We start from the raw sequence: 18,038 nt of genomic DNA, 5'->3' as shown, positions 1-18,038 counted from the left end.
GCCACGGCTGTTAAGCAAATCTCTGCTATTTTTAAGGGAATCATGTAGTCCTTAAGTGACTTTGCTTGTCGGAACCCAGCTAGGGAACTGACAAACAGTGGCTCACATGATCCCAGGACACTGCATTCAAAATTATGCCCAAATTGTGATCACATGGCCCTGGGGATGCTGTAACGGTCATGTGAAAACCAGTCATAAGTCACTGTTTTTCAGTGTCATTATAACTTCAAATGGTCACTTACCCCAATGGTTATAAGTTGAGGATTACCTGTGCTTCATTCTGTACCACTGAGAATATGGCTTGCTCAGTTTCTGGATTACCCTTCTGGGCAAACCCTGTCAATGGTGGCTTATTCAATAAAATCCTAGCTAAAGAAACTGTGCTTTAGCATAATACATCCAATAGCCACCTTACCTTTTTCAGCTCAATGTTCGACTGAAGTATTTCAGTGCTTTGACCCTTGCAAAGAATTTGTATCAAAATGGTTGTGGGTGCACTCCAGTTGTTGTTTCAAGGCCAGGGAATCGATCTCCCTCCCTTTGGGTCTCAAGTAGCATCCCCGCATGCTTCCTTCAGCATTTGGGAAACGGAGACAAGACCGAACACTCACGAGCCCACAAACAATATATTGACTTTTATTTACAATGTATGTATGTGGGACGCCACATCGCAAAGGGGAGCCCATACAGGAAAATCAGCCTGTCCTTCTGAAGAGACCCCCACCCCACCCACCCCTGGTGTATTTTCTGCCTGAGCTGTGTCTCTCCCAGTCCAGTGAGAGCAAGATATACAATAGAGTACCTCCTCTCCTAGAAGGAGATTTGATGACTCTGAATAATTGTTATTTACGGTTGAAAAATAAATGCTGGACCGTATTCCTTGCAAGTCCACCTCTGTTTCAGCTAACGGTTCTGTCCAGAAGGGTTCCCCTCTGCCCATTCAATCAATGAGTCCATGCGCCTTTTATGTTACTTTGTTCTCTCTCCCCCTCCAAAGTCCTCCGATTGATCAAGATTCCCTGGGACCCCTTGTGTGCTTAATATTAAGCTTGTGCTTCAGTCATGTCTCTCCCTGACATAGTTTGATGCCTAACATTGTGTATGTTTATACATCCTTAAACTGGGAAATAGAAAACGGCCATTAAAACGTATTGAATGTAACCAGAAAATGACTGTAACATTGCTTGATGTAGATCTGCTTTGGAAAAAACCTCTGCTGAATGCAGGAAATTGTTCATATCTCATGGAAAGGTTGAGACAAGCTTCCAGTAAGACTGAGTGGGAGGAAGACCAATATCTATGGGTTGGGCTGTTAATCCCAGTTAAGATCAACGGGACCTATTCCTAGGGAAGTATAACATACAAAGCTTATACCGTAAGACATTTAAAGGTATTCTAAGATTCCTTGGCTGTGTTCACACAACATTTTGGACCCTCGACTTGGGATAGCCAAAAAACCCTTTAGGATAACTAAATATCGTGGCCTGGTTTCCACAATAGATTACAATCCCCCAAAACTGAATCCCAAGCTATTCTCCATTTTAATGTCTCTGTTGCATTGTGTGAACTCAGCCATAGTGGTGTTTGCTTTTTGAACAGGCACGCATAGGACTGGTTACAGTTATTTGATGCACGATTGCACAATTTTTTTTTTTTAAAAAAATTGTTTTCAAAAGAAAATAGAGCCATACAAGCAAGCAGGCAAAATAAGCAAAAAAAAAAAAAAAAAAAGTTTCCAGGAATCCATTAAAAGGGAAGAAGAAAATTCAACTGAATCAACCTCATCCTTGTTAGGAAATGATAGAACGGGGGAAAAGAATGGAAATTCCGAGCAATTCTGGAGAGGGTTGACTTCTGCCTTGTTGGTGAGGGTTTCTGAGTTAGCCCCACTGCAAAACTGCAAGCTATCTGCCCTTTCCTGCAATAGCAGCATCAGTTTATCATCATTTGGCAGGTCAAAAGAAAAGAAAAATCTGCTGACTTCTGCTGCCATTCAAGTTGCATTTGCTAGTGATTGATTATGGCTCTTAAGTTGCCTAGCTCCCACCTGGTGGCCAGCTGGTGTCTTGTGCCATTGGAGAAGTGCACCCACAACTGCATTTACGTCCAATGCTGTCCCCCTTGTGGTTGCCTCTGGTACTGCACTTTCCAGGAGCCAGCGGTCTTCTCCTGGACTGCTTCTCCCTGCGGTAGCTGCCTCCTACTCTTGATCAATGCCCCCCAGCCCCACTGTCGCTAGGCTCAGGCACTCAGATCTATGATGACATGGCGGTAAATATGTGTCTTGCCCTTGAAGCTGGAGGCAATCAGGAAGTCTTGCTTGTCAACGTTGAGGTGGGCAAAGGAACGTGGGGCCTGGGTATTGAGCTCCTGGAAGTGCTGGAAGAGGCCAGTGATGGGGTCATAGCGGTAGACTTTGCTGAAGGAGTAGTCATTGCCAAGAAAGGCATAGCGATAGCCGGAGATGCTCAACGGTTGGAAGACCATGGATCCGCGAGAAGGCATCTGTTGGACGTCTCGAAACATGGAACCATCCCAGTGCATCACCTGTGGAGAGCAGAAGGAGATTCAAATGCAATTTTTGAAGATAGTTTCAGTAAAAGGGCGTGCAGGTATGCAAGCCCAGGGCAATGTCAGCTGCAGCTATTAGCACGGCAAGTCTTAGAAAGATGCGAGTGTTGTTATGGGAGAAAAGAAGCTAATGTTAAGTCCAGATGCAAGGCTTCTCCAGAGAGTGGAAAACAATGGGAGTCAACCAAGGAGAGGGATTTCATTTATTCCTCAATGAGCAATCTACCTGATTCATAACACATTGGAAAAGAAAAACCTGGCTCAGATTTATCTTGGCCCAATAAATTAGATTTGATTGAGCCAAGATTGAACCATATGCTTGGCATATTCTCTTCTACTAAGATCAGATCTAGCAAGAACCATTAAGGCATAGACTTAATGTACTTAATGTCAGAACTCATTAAAATCCCAGAATTTTTAATTGGAGGCTTTATAGTCTGAAATTAGCAAAGAGAGTACAGGTGAAATTGGATTAAATAACCTAATTCTTCCATCCCTCCAACCTGACAATGGGAAGGAGGTATCTGGCTCAACTTCGTCTCTAAATGGGTCCAGAACCAGTATAGTTGCTTTGAGCTTGAAGAGAAAGGACCAAGCTTAATAATCTGCATCTATTTTCTTGCTAGGATTAAACTAAAGTGGTGCACAATAGTAGTGGCACCAACCTCAGATAGCTTATTCTTTGGACCATCATGTACATTTATTGTTTGTTCAATTTATCATTACTTCATCTGCTTATGTGCTTCCAATAGAAATGGTAATGTGACATAATCACTCTCATCAGAAACTCAGATAAGTTCTGCTTTGCCATACCAAACACTATAGAAATATGCATTTGAGTAAGTCTGTATAAGCCATCAAAGGTCAGCTCTTGCTTAGTGCAGGAAGCCAGATTAATGTGTTAATTGATGGCTTCCCAGCCTTTTACTCAAAATCTTCCATCAAGGAGATGGGATGGCAACACTGGTTTTCTGAGCAGCTGGTACCATATGTTAAGACTTTTCAACTATTGTAGGCTTTCCTAATGATGGGTAGGAATTAAGAGAGTTGACATCCAACATATCTGGAGGTCATCCTAGATCTGTCCAGCCTTCAGGCCATCAATTGTAACAACTTGTGCTTCTCACTGAGACATGTTTTTGATTGGCAGCAGACAAAAGTAATAGTTTTCACCAAGCACAAATATATTCTCCTACAGGCTATGTTTAAAACTGCATCAGGTTTACTTGAAAATGCCACAGTGTCCTAAGGCCCACATAGGCTCAGTTATAACCTTTGATCTGCAAGCCCCAGTGGTTGGATTCACCCAACACACTAGGCCAAATAGCCACATTTCTGGAATTTGTGGACAAACCACATTAGGGCTTGGTGAAATGTGTGACCCCAGAGAAGCAGGTACAGTAATGACCAACCTCTCCAATCTCCAATCTCACCTTGGAATCTCCAAGGAACCGTGTCAGACAAATGTACACGTCATCCTTGACCTTGAAATGCTTGACAGCATAGACATCATCCATATCAGGAATGTCTGTACGGCGCACAAATTGCTGCTTGTTCCACTGATAGACAACAGGGCGCTGAGAGCTGCTGGCCAAGATGAGGTGAGGCTTGCCAGCAATCTCCAGAAATTCAGCATCTGTGTCACGATACCAAGAATGCAAGGACTGGTGGGAATAGAAGCCGTGACCGTTCCAGCGATACAACGTGGTCGAGCCAGCCTTGGAACTGTCCGCCATGATGAAATACCAGTCTCCCTCCATTCGGAAGACCTCAATGTCATTGGGCTTGCGGATACGGGAGCTCTCAATGACCTGGGTGTGCAGGAACTGTCCTGTAGCTTCCTGTCGCTTGTAGATGTGGGACCCTCTAAAGAGCTGAGCTACCACCACAAAAAGTTCACCTTCAATCACCAAAGGTTTGCAGACCACAGTGGAAGAACCTGAGAAGGAGAAAGATGGAGTGATGCTTACTTACCTTAGTTATCTATTTAATTACCATTAACTAAATTGGCATCAGATAAAGGTCAATAGAATTCAGGATGGGTTGGGTTTGGCGTGCTTGTGGGCATGCAAGGATTCTAATCTGAAGACACACTTAACTCCACCCCCACCAACTTTGCCTGCTCTTTTCTTATAATAGTGCAGCAAACCTCTGGGTGTGTGTATCAAGGAGAGGATCGGAGCTAAATACAGACCACAGCTTAGAGACCTACAAACTGCAGAGAAATTTGATAGGCATAAAAGGGTAGCTCCTTATTCATTATGGGGTGTAGCTTGGTGCTGCTGAATGTCACTCACTGTATGTTTCCAAACAACAAAGGCAATGTCTTCACTAGTAATGCTGGTAGGAGAAAAGTGATTGCGTTGAGTATTTGTGGGTTTCTTACCATTGATAGTGGCATAGCTGCGAAATTTCCCAATCACGTGGTCCCACTCCAAGAAGTTGCACCGTCCAGTAAAGGGCTGTGCAATCACCAAATTCTCCTCATCATGGTAGACGAATGTTTCTATTGAAAGTGACTGCTCTGGCAAAGTGTCAAAGAGGACAAGTTCTGTGGAGAGGAAGTGGAAATTAGCATTCAAATGGGTGGAATCTCATAATCCTTGGTGGCCTTCAACTATTCAGAAAGCGAAGTTCTGTTGACAGCCTGGAATGCAATTAATTAATAAATGCATTTCTGCAAGGACTGATGCTGTGTTTAAATGTTCCAGGCAGAACATCTTTATTTGCTCACTCTGATATATTTTGCTAGGCCTTCTGGCTGATCCACAATGATGAATCCTGCTGGGTCAACCCAGAGCAAGTGAAAAGAATCCCTTCTGAGTTCCAGGCTTTGCCTTGCAAAATTTAACCGTGCCTTCAAGCCTGCTCTGAAGCTGAACTGCAATTTTTAATGCAACAAGGAGCCAATTTTATGATTCGTCCCGGCCCTGCCCACTTCTTGGAACTGCATCCCCCAGAATGCTCTCCAAAAGCCAAATTCAGCTTTCAGACTAACAAAAGTTGTGTCCGCTGCAGATCCAAGAGTCCATCAATTCCAAAATATTGCTTCCAACATGGACAGGCAGATGTCTGTGAATCCTCACCAGTAGGTAATGAAAGCAACTAAGTTACTGTCCGCCACCAATCTTCAGCATTCAGCTTGCCCCTTTCAAGGGAATAAGACTTCCGGAAACAAATGTTGCATGTAATCATGGTGATGAATAGTCCTTGCAGAGACATCTTCCATCCTCCTGGGATAAGAACACTGAAGATATGGACCATATGCACAACATATGCCATCCCATGAAACAGATCAAACCACGTGGGCAAGAACACATTTCTTAAGACCCGCTGCTCAGCTTATCATTCAAATAATGCAAAGTTGTTTAAATTAAAGTGGGCATGTTGTGAATTTAAGCAGCACCGACTTCAGCAGGATCAGCCACTTTGGCAAATAAAGTGAAAAGAAGGCTGGGAAAATGACACCACAATCTAAGCAACCTCTGTCTACATGAAACTTCCCCATTCCATTGCCACAGTATGTGCTTGTATGGGACTTCAACTCCCAGAATTCATAGGTTTCTCCAACACACCTGAAGGATGCCATTGGTTTAGATTGGAATTGCCACATTTCTTAGTGAGATAGAAACTTAATAAATAGCCACAAACTACTTTCATTTGATCCTTGACAAACCTATACACTTTCTATTTGTCCTGCCCTGAGCTTAATTCAAACTTCTTCCATTTCCATGGCTATACATTCTCTAAGGAGGGAAGAGTTAATCTAAGATAGGGGTCTTCAAACTTGGCAACTTTAAGACTTATGGACTTGAACTCCCAGAATTTCTCACCCAGCCATGGCTGACTGAGGAATTCTGAGAATTGAAGTCCATATGTCTTAAAGTTGCCAAGTTTGAAGATCACTGATCTAAGACATCTGGCTGCTTGAATTAAACCTGCAGATAGAAGCTTTCCCTGCAAATCAAAAGACCTAGAATCCAGTGTCAACCAAGGTCTTTTTGGTACTCAAGACAAAAATGAGGATGTAAAAAAGATATTGAGACTCAGAGAAGAGCAACAAAGATGATCAGGGGACTGGAGGCTAAAACATATAAGGAACGGTGACTGGAATTGGGTATGTCTAGTTTAATGAAGAGAAGGACGAGGAGGGACATGATAGCAGTATTCCAATATCTCAGGGGCTGCCCCAAAGAAGAGGGAGTCAAGCTATTCTCCAAAGTGCCTGAAGGCAGGACAAGAAGCAACGGATGGAAACTAACCAGAGAGAAGCAACCTAGAACTAAGGAGAAACTTCCTGACAGTTAGAACAATTAATCAGTGGAACAATCTGCCTCCAGAAGCGGTGAATGCTCTAACACTGGAAGTTTTTAAGAAGAGACTGGACAGCCATTTGTCTGAAATGGTATAGGGTTTCCTGCCTGAGCAGGGGGTTGGACTAGATGACCTCCAAGGTCCCTTCCAACTTTATTATTATTATTATTATTATTATTATTATTATTATTATTATTATTACTACTACTACTACTACTACTACTACTACTACTACTACTACTACTACTACTACATAGCCAGCCAAGACCATTCTTCTCCCCATTAGGGAGAAACAAAGCAAGGAGCTAACCCATTTGGCTGACCCTTCCGGGACAGTCATACTTGCTGGCTGCTTTTGACTCCTGCTGGGGCTGGCAGTCCTTCCTCGCTGGAGGGAACCCCTAGGACAAAGGATGACCTACCAGTGGTGATGCAGCTGAACCCTCCAGGCCGGAGCTCGCTGAGACTGGTGCGGTTCAGCTCAGCCGGCGAGTGGCACTCAATGGGTTCCACCAAGGCGCTGGTGTGGCTCAACCATTCCACCAGCCACTTCAGCTTACAGTCACAGTGGAAAGCATTTCCCCGCAAGTCCCTGTTGAGAGAGAAGTCGGTGGGTGATCGCCAGGAGAGCAGGGTGGCAGCAAAACGGTCACCCAGGGCCAGCTCTGTGTCTTTTTTGGGGGGGGAATGCCTTTCCAGGTTCTTGGGGCAGAAGGTGGTTCATTCTTTGGCCAGCCCCTCTCTCTCTTACTTGCCACAGTTCACATCCTTCTCTTCCTCCCCCAAGACAAAACCAGGAAACGTCCAGCCCTCAATCCCTGTGCAATCCTGGGGAAATCTTCAGGCTGGTCCATCAAAATCCGATGATAACAATTTTGGGTGGATGTCTTATTTTCTTTGTAAAAATCTATGTTAAATCCATCTCGTATGAAAACTCACCAAAACTATACTAGGGGGCAACACTTCCAATCTTTTTGCTGTCAAATCACCTCTTCCAGGGCAAGCCTGAAAACTAACCTAAAAGCTATCCTTGGTTTTAAACAATTGACCTCTTTGTACCAAGCAGCACAACAGGCAAATCCCGGATGTTTCATCCCTTTCCAATGGGATTCATTGATTTAGGTGCCAACTTTTTTACAATGGCACCTTCCAGGTATAATGGGCCACATATAGTCCTTGCCCATTACAGTTGCAATTTGTGACACTTGTAAAGCAGATCATCATGTGACCGACCTGATTTTACCTTTATTGCAGCGGTTATTAAGTGAAGCCATAGTCGTTAAGCAAACCCACTGTTCACGGTGTCTTAATTATGAAGCAAAGGACAGTTTTCAGCAAAAACTTCATAAATCATGGTCAACTGACATTGGAAGTGCTGCCAATTCACACCAACTGTTGAGCCCCTGAAATGCAGTGATGTGACTGTGGGGGGAGGGGCTGCCATTAGAAATTCGGAATTGGGTCTTAAGTAACTTTGGAGGGGGGATGCCTGTTGTAACTTTGAACAGTCGCTAAATGACCGTTCATAGGTCGAGCATGGTCTGTACAATTCTTATGTTCCTTTGAGTAATGGGGAGTTGAGGGTCTGACTCTAAGCCATCAATTAAGCCAGTGGACAGCTGACTATCTTTGGTGTGAGATATTCATCTGTTTGGATTGCATATGCAAAGGACCTGTGTCCCTTGATTGCCCTCTTGACCAGAACTGGAAGTGAGGTTGAGTAAAGTTTTCTACCCAAAATCATACTCTTGTTTCTTTTTGCTGGACCCACAACTTACACTGAAGTCAGCGAATCCAGGCCTCGGAAGAGGTGCCTTGGTAAGGTCTGCAAGTTGTTGTTGGCTAAATTCCTGGGAGGATGGAAAGGAAAAAGAATATCCTTAGAGGAAGTTGGCAGGTCTGGGAACGTGCTGTGTGTTGAAATGGAACAGTCCCAACAGAAGAGAATATTGGTAGCTCAGGGTTGAACTGTGGAGTCCTTGATCTCTCTGAGCTTCGTTGTTTGCTTGCAGACGTTACATGACCCAACTAGGGAACATCATCAGTGCTGATAATGTTCCCTAATTGGGAAATGAAATATCTGCATGCAAACAACAGACAGCACCAAGAACCAAAATGAAGGAGTGTTTGGGATAATAAAGGCATCCGGACCACACAAAATCATTGCCGTCTGAGGCTAGGTTGCTGGGGGGACCCTTACAAATGCATGCCACTTTGAGTTTAGCCAAAATAAAGGCTGGATATAAAATCTAATGAATAAATAGTAAGCAAAGTTGTGTGATAAACTTTGCCAGAACTCCAGAAGTCCAGGGGAACTAGGAAGATGTCCACAATATACTCACAGATGAAGAAGACTCTTCAGGCCTCTGAAGGCATTCTTGGAGATGGCTTCTAGTCTGTTTTGTTCAATGAATCTAGCAAGTAGGAGAGAAGTCCTTGTAAGTCTCAGGAAAGGAGCAAAAAGGAATAGGGCAGTGGTTAAGATGTTGGACGAAAGATGGAATTAAGTCCCTCCTCAGATTATGATTTTGGCGACTGATGCTTTCTCAACTTAGCCTACCTCACAGGGCTGTTCCTGTGAGGAGAAAATCAGAAGGAGGGGGGAGAACCACCACTACACAACATTGCCTTTTGTTTCTGGAAGAAAGGCAGCACTATAATTTGACAAATAAAGAAACATGCAAAACAAAAAGCAAATAGGCTCTAAATCTGGGATCAGCCACATATAACCTTCTAGATGTTGGAATGAAAGTTTCATGAATAAAGGAAAATAAAGCTGATTGCACATCTTATAGTAGATATATTTCCAGGCTGGGTTCTTTCAGATTTATATAGTTCATAGAACATAGAATCATAGGGTTGGAAGGGACCTTGGAGGTCTTCTAGTCCAACCCCTGCTCAAGGCAGGAGAGCTTATACCATCCCGATCAAATGTCTGTCCAGTCTATTTTTGAAAACCTCCAGTGATGGAGCACTTCAGGAGACAAGCTGATCCATTAATTAATTGTTCTCAATGTCAGAAAAATTCTCCTTAGTTCTACGTTGGACCTCTCTTTAACAAGCTTCCACCCATTACTTCTTGTGCTGCCCTTAGATGCTTTGGAGAATAAATCAATGCCCTCTTCTCTGTGACAGCTCCTTCCAGCATTTTCTCCACATAATTCCATAGCTACAACTCAATCCCTTAAACCCTGCAAGCCCATCTCTTTATGAGCTGTAGGGTCTGTCTCTTATCTGCTATATTCAGCAGTCCAGATTGCTGGCTGTGGAATTCTGGGAGTTGAAGTCCACATGCCTTAAAATTGTCAAGATTGAAAAACACTGTGATAGACTGTGACTCCATCAACCTTTGCTAAAGTCCCATCACATTGGGAGGGGCTGTGCTGTGCTGTTCTGAGATGCTGAGGCTTGGCAAGTCCCTGGTGTCAACTCATCTTGGTCCTCACTGATGTATTCAGTCCTCTTTTCCCAAACCCACCGCTGTTGCGTACTTACAGATATTCCAGGTGCACAAGTCCCACAAAAGCATCGTCCCCAATCAGTTCCAAAGAGTTGTAAGTGATCAAGCTAAGGAGGAGAAGATTGGGAGAAAAAGCAGGCAGGCTGGTCAGTTTAAAAGAACTACAAAGGAGAAATAGCCACTTATTAGGGTTCCTAAAGGAAACGCCATCTCTATGATGAAAGGGCTCTGAACAACCAGGACTGTTGCAGGAGGGGAAAATAAGGGTGCAAAGGGAATAAGGCTGTCAGGGAAGGGACAGCCTAGGGCAGGGATCCCCAACCCCTGGTCCATGGACCGGTACCAGGCTGCAGCATGCCAGCAACTGGTCCACATAAACAAGCAAAGCCCCATCCGTGGGATGCAGGCAGCACACAAAACTACGCACTCTCTGCTCTGCGGAAAAACCTCTCTCTATGGAACGGGTTGGGGACCTCTGGCCTAGGAGAGTCAGCTGCTGGCTAGAGAGGAGACAGAGTTAAAGAAGCCTTGAGGGCATCAGATCGTCCAACATCTGCTGGGGGATGGCCTAGCAAAACTGGGTTTAAAGCTGGCCAGAGATAAGATGTAATGCCCATACAGCTCCATGTAGCTCTTTCTACAATCAGGGGCAAGTAACTAAGGTGGATGTCAGGGGCCAGACAGACATGGGAGCCCAGAGCTATGGAAAGCAGCACCCTAGGCAGGTAGCTTGAAACCCTCAGACAAGATGATCTGCATCACGGTTTTCTACTGAAGGTGATACTGCTTGCCAGGTTTCCTTCCATCATAACCATCAACATCGTCACCACCCCATTCCCCCTTTATAACCAACCGCCAACTGGTTGGGCTAAAAATATTCACGCAGGTTCATTTGAGCATTTTAAAGCAGATCATTAAACCCAGATTGTAGAAATGATCTAATTGTTTCCTGCCTGAAATTTCCCTTGGCCCAACAATGAGTCAGAGATCATCCATTTCTCAACCTCAAGAGATGAGTTTTGGAGCACATGATGGAGAAACATAGAATGTCTTTCTCGGAAGGGTATTTTTAAATCTGAACATGCATGTGGGATGAGGAGGCTTCCAGACCCAAAATATCCAAGATTAGTAGGCACCTCATTGGTTAAAACAGAAAAAAGAAACTAATCACTATTGCTTTGCCAATGTCTGTTTCCTAGGTTGCAAATGGGAAAGAAGGCGTATTTTTTAACCAGCATTACATTCCGTTACAATGGGCAACTGTAACGGTTCACTGGTCCAAAAACAGACACATGATGTATGCAGATATGCTAACACCCTCCTTTACAGGATGAACACACACAGGTAGTGCTTGACTGTACGACCACAATTGAGCCCAAAATTTCTGTTGTTAAGTGAGACACTTTCTAAGTGAGTTTTGCCCCATTTTACGACCTTTCCACAGTTGTTAACTGAATCACTGCAGTTGTTGAAGTTAGTAACATGGTGCTTAAATGAATCTGGTGTCCCCATTGACTCTGCTTGTCAGAAGGTGGCAACTGCAAGCGTCATAAATGTGAGCCAGCTGCTAAACCTCTGAATTTTGATGTGACCATGGGAATGCTGTCGTGTGAAAATTGGTCATAAGCAGTGGTGGGATTCAGATAGTAACTTTGAACAGTTACTAAACAAATGGCAGTAAGTTGAAAGGCTGGCTGGGGAATTCTGGGAGTTGAAGTCCACATAACTTAAAGTTGCCATGGTTGGGAAACACTCAGTGGTGGGATTCAAATATAGGAACAACCAGTTCTTTGTGTGGATGCCAGTTCTGGAAGTCCATTCTGGGCTTGGACAACAAAAAATTAGCTACTGGTTCTGCCAAAGTGGTGTGAACCGGCTGAATCCTACCACAGGAAGGAAGGAAGGTAGGTAGGAAGGAAGGAAGGAGGGAGGGAGGGAGGGAGGAAAGGAAGGAAGGAAGGAAGGAAGGAAGGAAGGAAGGAAGGAAGGAGTAGTGGGATTCAAATATGGGAACAACCAGTTCTTTGTGTGGATGCCACTTCCGGAAGTCCATTCTGGGCCTGAGCAACAAAAAAATTAGCTACCGGTTCTGCTGAAGTGGTGCGAACCAGCTGAATCCTACCACAGGAAGGAAGGAAGGAAGGAAGGAAGGAAGGAAGGAAGGCAGGCAGGCAGGCGTGGTAGGATTCAAATATGGGAACCACCAGTTCTCTGTGTGGATGCCGCTGCCGGAAGTCCATTCTGGGCCTGGGCAACAAAAAATTAGCTACCAGTTCTGCCGAAGTAGTGCGAATTGACTGAATCCCACCACTGGTCATAAGTCATTATTTCAGTGATGTTGTAAGTTTGAATGGTCGCTAAATGAAATGTTGTAAGTTGAGGACTGCCTGTATTACGTACGCCACATAAGGAGCCCGGGGTTGTTAATTCATAACTGAGAACTGGTAAAATAGCACTGTCTATTGCCCAAATCCATAAACATGGGAACTTAACATGGTTACTGAATTAACCCATTTTGCAGCTTTGCAAAATACACTCATCCAAAGAAGAAAATCTGTACCACATGCAGAGGCCTTAAAAAGACCTGCTCGAGGTTGGAATTAATCAAGCTTTAGCCTCTGGGCCAAGGGAGCCATTATGCTTTGCAACTGATTGAGAAAAATACATGGTTTGAACACAACTCAACAGATAGAGGTGTGTGTTACCCTGTTAAAGGTGCCAATAGATGAAAGCTCAGGCATTAATCAATTAACAGGACAATTCTAAGTCTATTAACTTTGAAGGGAATCCTAGTGAAACCAGGAAATGGCAACTTCATCAAACCTTGAATTGATTAAATATACAAGTATTCATCCCTAGAGCAAGGCTTCCCAAATTTGCCAACTTTAAGACATGTGGACTTCAATTCCCAGAATTCCCCAGCCAGACATGCTGGCTGGGGAATTCTGGGAGTTGAAGTCCACAGGTCTTAAAGTTGCCATGGTTGGGAAACCCTATCGTAAAGAGTCTTTGCTTTTGCAATGGTGTACTTGTTCTGCAATGTGCAGCACATACTGCCTTTGAAAAAGTCCACACTCCATTTTTGCTCCTAACATGCCATTGGTGCAGTTATAATTATACATAGAATATTTGCGGGTTTTGTTTTGCACAGACTGATCTGCAGAGACAGAGTTATGCACAGATTTGCTGACTGTCTAATGGGGTGCTGCTAATTGGCAATTAAAATTACTTTGCCAACCAATCCTAATCTTTGCAACTCCAGCGAGAATACCTCATCCTTTCTCAATATTCAGACGTGATGAAACGGCTGCTGGGAGGGGACGCTGATTAAAAATCTGAAGAGCTGCAGACCAATACACATAGTCCTCGAGTTACGACCACAATCGAGCCCAACATTTCTGTCGCTAAGCGAGACAATTGTTAAAAGTGAGTTTTGCCCTGTTTTATGACTTTACTTGCCACAGTTGTTAAGTGCAGTTCTTAAGTTAGTAACACAGTTGTTAAGTGAACCTGGCTTCCTCATTGAGTTTGCTTGTCAGAAGGAGGATCACATGATTCCAGGGGCACTGAAACGGTCATAAATATGAGCCAGTTGCCAAGCATTCGAATGTTGATCACGTGACCGTGGAGGGAAGTTGCAATGGTCATAAATGTGAAAAATGGTCACAAGTCACTGTTTCCGGTGCTGTTGCAACTTTGAATGGTCACTAAATGAATTGAGGACTGCCTGTATATCTAAAGCAGGGGTCTTCAAACTTGACCCTTTTATGACTTGTGGACTTCAACTCCCAGAATTCCTCAGAAAGCGTGCCTGGCTGAGGAAGTCTGGGAGTCGAAGTCCACAAGTCATAAAAGGGCCAAGTTTGAAGACCCCTGATCTAAAGGGAAGGGTGTCATAGTGGGAATTCTGAGACTAAGCCTTGCAGACCCCAGATATATAAGTAAGCAGAATCAGGTGCCTCAAACACTTTACATGATGAGTACAGCTCCCCTTTCCTCATTCAGATCCTCAGGGGGACTTCCCAAGGTGGACTGATGGATCCACAAAGAACAGCGTAGGTCAAAAGGAAAGAAAACCAGTGCATACACCCCCTAGGACCAAATAAGGGCACGATCCTTGCCATGCTCCTTATCAGGAATCAGGTGAAATACTAGGCATTTACACAATTAGACAAAAGGAGTCACATTCAGAGGGCTTCTTGGCAAGATCCTGTGTCTGGGAGATTGAATAGGCAACAGAGACTGGGTCTCATGTACCATACACACTGACTGAGGAACACTTAAAGTACACACATTTTGATGCATGCCACAACACTCACAACCGAGAGGATCCTTACAGCAGCTGGAGAGATGGCACCTGTTGAAAACTGCCTTCCAAGACCTCAGTGAACCCAGATCGAATAAGACACCTGGAGAGAGAGAAAGAGAAAGAAAGAGAGAGAGAGAGAGAGAGAGAGAGAAAGAGAGAGAGATGTTTTCAGCAACAAAGCAGCGGCACCATCATCTGGCCCAAAGAAAAGGACCAACCATCAAGAATAATCTTGCTCAAAGTAAACTAGCAATGGATAATAATCCAAAATTCTGGATGTTGCCATTTGAACACTCTCCTATGGGTGACAAGAGCAGTTTCCTGGAGCCAGTTTTACCTGGAGGAATTTACCTGCAGCAGCTTGAGGTGCATTTGTCTGCATGGAGGTATATCTCTGGCAATATTCCGAGTTTCAAGGGGGGGGGGTTGTCAAGCTGCATCTAATTTCCTCGGGAGATCTGTAATAATTTGGGCAGGCTGCTGGTGGTGGGAGGGAATGTTTGCAGCTGCCAGTTTCAGCAATTTCCCCATCCTTTCAAGGAGGGACATCTTTTCCTGATTTTTGGATGCCAGCACGGTGTATTGATTAAGGTCCGGATGGGGGAAATCTAAATTTGTGTTTTTCCTGACTCAGGGTGAACCTGGGCCAGTTGCTTTCCCTCAGCCTATCTTCTTTCACAGGGTTGTTGTTTTGGGGATCCAATGATGCAAGATTTGCTGGAAACTGCCCCATTAAGTATCTCATAAATACACTGGAAAAAAAATAGAACAAGCAACTAGGGTAGCTTGCTTTTAGGAGGTGAGTTTCTAAGGAAGAAGAGAAAGGATGCATGGTCAATTTCAGCTGACTTCAAGCAGAATTTGTGGTGTGTTTGTGTGTTCTCCTGATTAAAATCCATTTCTTCCCATCCACATCTCTGCTAACCTGGTTGCCATCACTGCACCAGAGATGGGTGCTCTCACCAAGGGAAAGCAATGCACTTCATGGCTCCTTGCTAGTTCAATTCCCCTGCTCCCTCCCAGCCACTTCCACCCCCTCCCAGCCACCCAAAGACCCCACAAAAGTTGTCCTCAACTCTGCAAGCAAGGCCAGCCTTCAGGTAAGGGTTTGGGCCAGGCCAGGGGTTGCAGATCTTTGGCCTGTCCCCAGGACCCCTTTCATGACAGTTTTCAGAAGATGGGGGCCGAGCCCAAGCTGGTCTTCCTTTGGAGAAAAGGGGTGTCTGTTTCTCCTCGGGAAGCCCCCCCCTGCAAGCTTTAATCTTGGGAGAGGGGTCCGCCATAGACTTAAGCTCAGATCTTGAGATCAAATGAGTCCACGTCGATTTAATGTACATAAACCGGGAGATCAACTACCGTAGCTCTTTGGACTACTGTTAGGCAAGGAGAGGGTTAAAAAAAGGAAAAAAGAAAAAGAAAGAAATAGATGGACAGGAAGGAAAGGGGGGAGGTTAAGAGAAGCCCCCTCCCTTCCCCTCGCCGAGAGAAAGCTTACAGGGAGATGAGGTTCGGGGGCAGATCGCGGGGGATCTCCTTGACCCCCTCGCACAGCGCCGTGTCCTTGGTGCAGGTGCAGCCCGAAGCGCATCTTCTCTTCGGAGGTTTCCGGCCGGCGCTCGGCTGCTGCCCGGCTAGGAGCACCAGCAACAGTAGCAGCAGGAGCAGAAGCCGGGCTCCGGGTCCGCCGATCTCCCGGCTCCAGCCCATTTTGCCAGCCAGCCAGGCAGCCAGGCGAGCAGACGCAGCGAGAGGGCTTCCTCGCGGCCTCCCTTCCCCGGGACAACCGCAAAGCGGAGCGGGCGCGCGCGCCCGGGCCGCCGAGCTGCCTTCTTTTCCTCCTCCTCCTCCTCCTGCTCGGCGGGTCTAAGCCAAGAGCGTGGCCGGCACCTCCGTCCTGGCGCCGGGCTCCGAGGCAGCTTTGGCACCGCCGCCACCTCCCGGCCGGGACGAGCCGCTGCCTGGCCCCATCCAGCCTCCCGGGGTGGAGACGGGAGGCCCGCCGCCGCCTGCGCGCCCTGCCCTGCCCTCTGGTGAGGAGGCTGCGGGGCTTTCCTTCGCTCGCCGGGCAGAGAGAGAGAGGGGGGGGGGTGCCTTCCCACGCGGGGGCGCGCCTGGAGGTTTTTTTTTTCTTTCTTCCTTTCCCCCGAGCGCTTCCACCGGTCTAAAAACTCACTCGGATCGATTGGCTTCTTCGCCGGCTAGACCAAAATAGAGCCCATCGATCGAGATCTAAGCGAAAATAGAGAAGCCCCTTGGCTAAATCGAGCGCTTCCCGTTCGATTCCCCCCCCCTCCTCGCTTCTCCTCCTCCCTCGGCTCTCGACGCAGCTCTGCCGCGTATACACGTGCACCGAGACACGCAACCCACGGGGTGGGGGGTGGGGAAGCCGGCACGCCGAGCTGCCGACCAGCCAATAGAAATGCAGGTTTCTGAGTGGCAGGGCCACCACGCGACAGTGGGGGACGCGGCGAGGGGGGGGGCGTAGAGAAAGAATCGTGAGGGTTCTCCTGCCGCGGGAGAAGTGGGCGTTCGAGGAGAGATAATTCACACGTTTGCGGGCTCCCAGCGGAAAAGAGCAGGAGGGGCAGTGGACGGATCGCGTCCACTGCCATTTTTCCAGCTGCACCTTGTGGAGACTTGGCTTTTTTTTTTTTTTTTTTGTATCCCCATGTATTAAGGGGGTGTCCTCCATCTTGACTTTTTTGACCACCGGTGCAGAGCCCATCGCTATACGCAAAACACAGACATCATCTGCTGCTGCACTGGCCGCGAATTCTGTGATGTTCTCTATGTATGCACGTCTCTCTCTCTCTCTCTCTCTCTCTCTCTCTCTCTCTCTTCTTTTCTTTTCTTTTCTTTCTTTCAGTATTGCCTGCCTTTGAAGCATTCCTCCGTTGCGGGAACCTGACCCTTACCGCGTCTGAAATGACAACTTGCAAAGAGATAGAAGAGCCCGTATTTCTCTTCCATTTAGTGTACATCTGTGTCAGCCTTTGAACATCAGGCATAGTTGTCTGTAACCATGTCAAAATGGAAACATGTGTGCCAGAACGTCAGTGTGCAAATGATGCCATTATGATCTGCAGCTTAAAGTTTGGGGGGGGGGAAGTATATAACTTGCATGCAACGTTGTAATTAGCTTTTCCTGGCCGCTTCTGACAACCGTGCGTGACCTTGGATATCTGGAGGGAGGGAGAACAAGGAGAGAAGTGACACTGTCATTGTGTCATTTATGCAAATTAAGTCAGTGTGGCTTCTTAGGGATGCCTATTAATGGCCCTGGACTGTTTTTCCAAGGATGGTCTTTTAGAATAATACTAAAATGAATGATTAAAGAAGTCACAATTGACTACATCCATGCAACAGTCTAAGCCTCAAATCATG

General features: G+C 45.7%; 1 protein-coding gene across 1 annotated transcript; it reads right to left on the bottom strand.

Moving 5' to 3' along the window:
• Positions 1-4: 4 nt before the first annotated feature.
• On the bottom strand, positions 5-16,966 carry LGI4 (leucine rich repeat LGI family member 4). Its single transcript, XM_039325583.1, has 9 exons — positions 16,150-16,966; positions 14,683-14,754; positions 10,381-10,452; positions 9,228-9,299; positions 8,664-8,735; positions 7,308-7,477; positions 4,958-5,122; positions 4,005-4,510; positions 5-2,547 (listed from the first exon to the last, which is right to left on the bottom strand). The coding sequence occupies exons 1-9, from the start codon at positions 16,359-16,361 to the stop codon at positions 2,242-2,244; spliced, it is 1,647 nt and encodes a 548-aa protein (XP_039181517.1). The 5' UTR covers positions 16,362-16,966; the 3' UTR covers positions 5-2,241.
• Between the last annotated feature and the right edge of the window lie 1,072 nt (positions 16,967-18,038).

This window comes from Crotalus tigris, unplaced genomic scaffold (genome assembly GCF_016545835.1).
Source record: "Crotalus tigris isolate CLP2741 ecotype Arizona unplaced genomic scaffold, ASM1654583v1 scf7180000024338.4412243, whole genome shotgun sequence".
NCBI classification, from domain to species: domain Eukaryota; kingdom Metazoa; phylum Chordata; class Lepidosauria; order Squamata; family Viperidae; genus Crotalus; species Crotalus tigris.
This window is presented reverse-complemented; position numbering and strand designations above follow the sequence as displayed.

Coding starts and splice junctions, on each gene's coding strand:
- LGI4 (XM_039325583.1), bottom strand. CDS start 16,361: ATGGGCTGGAGCCGGGAGATCGGCGGACCCGGAGCCCGGCTTCTGCTC. Junction 10,453..14,682: donor GTGCCATCTCTCCAGCTGCT/GTAAGGATCCTC, acceptor TCTCCTCCTTAG/CTTGATCACTTACAACTCTT. Junction 4,511..4,957: donor CAGCTATGCCACTATCAATG/GTAAGAAACCCA, acceptor TCTCCTTCTCAG/GTTCTTCCACTGTGGTCTGC.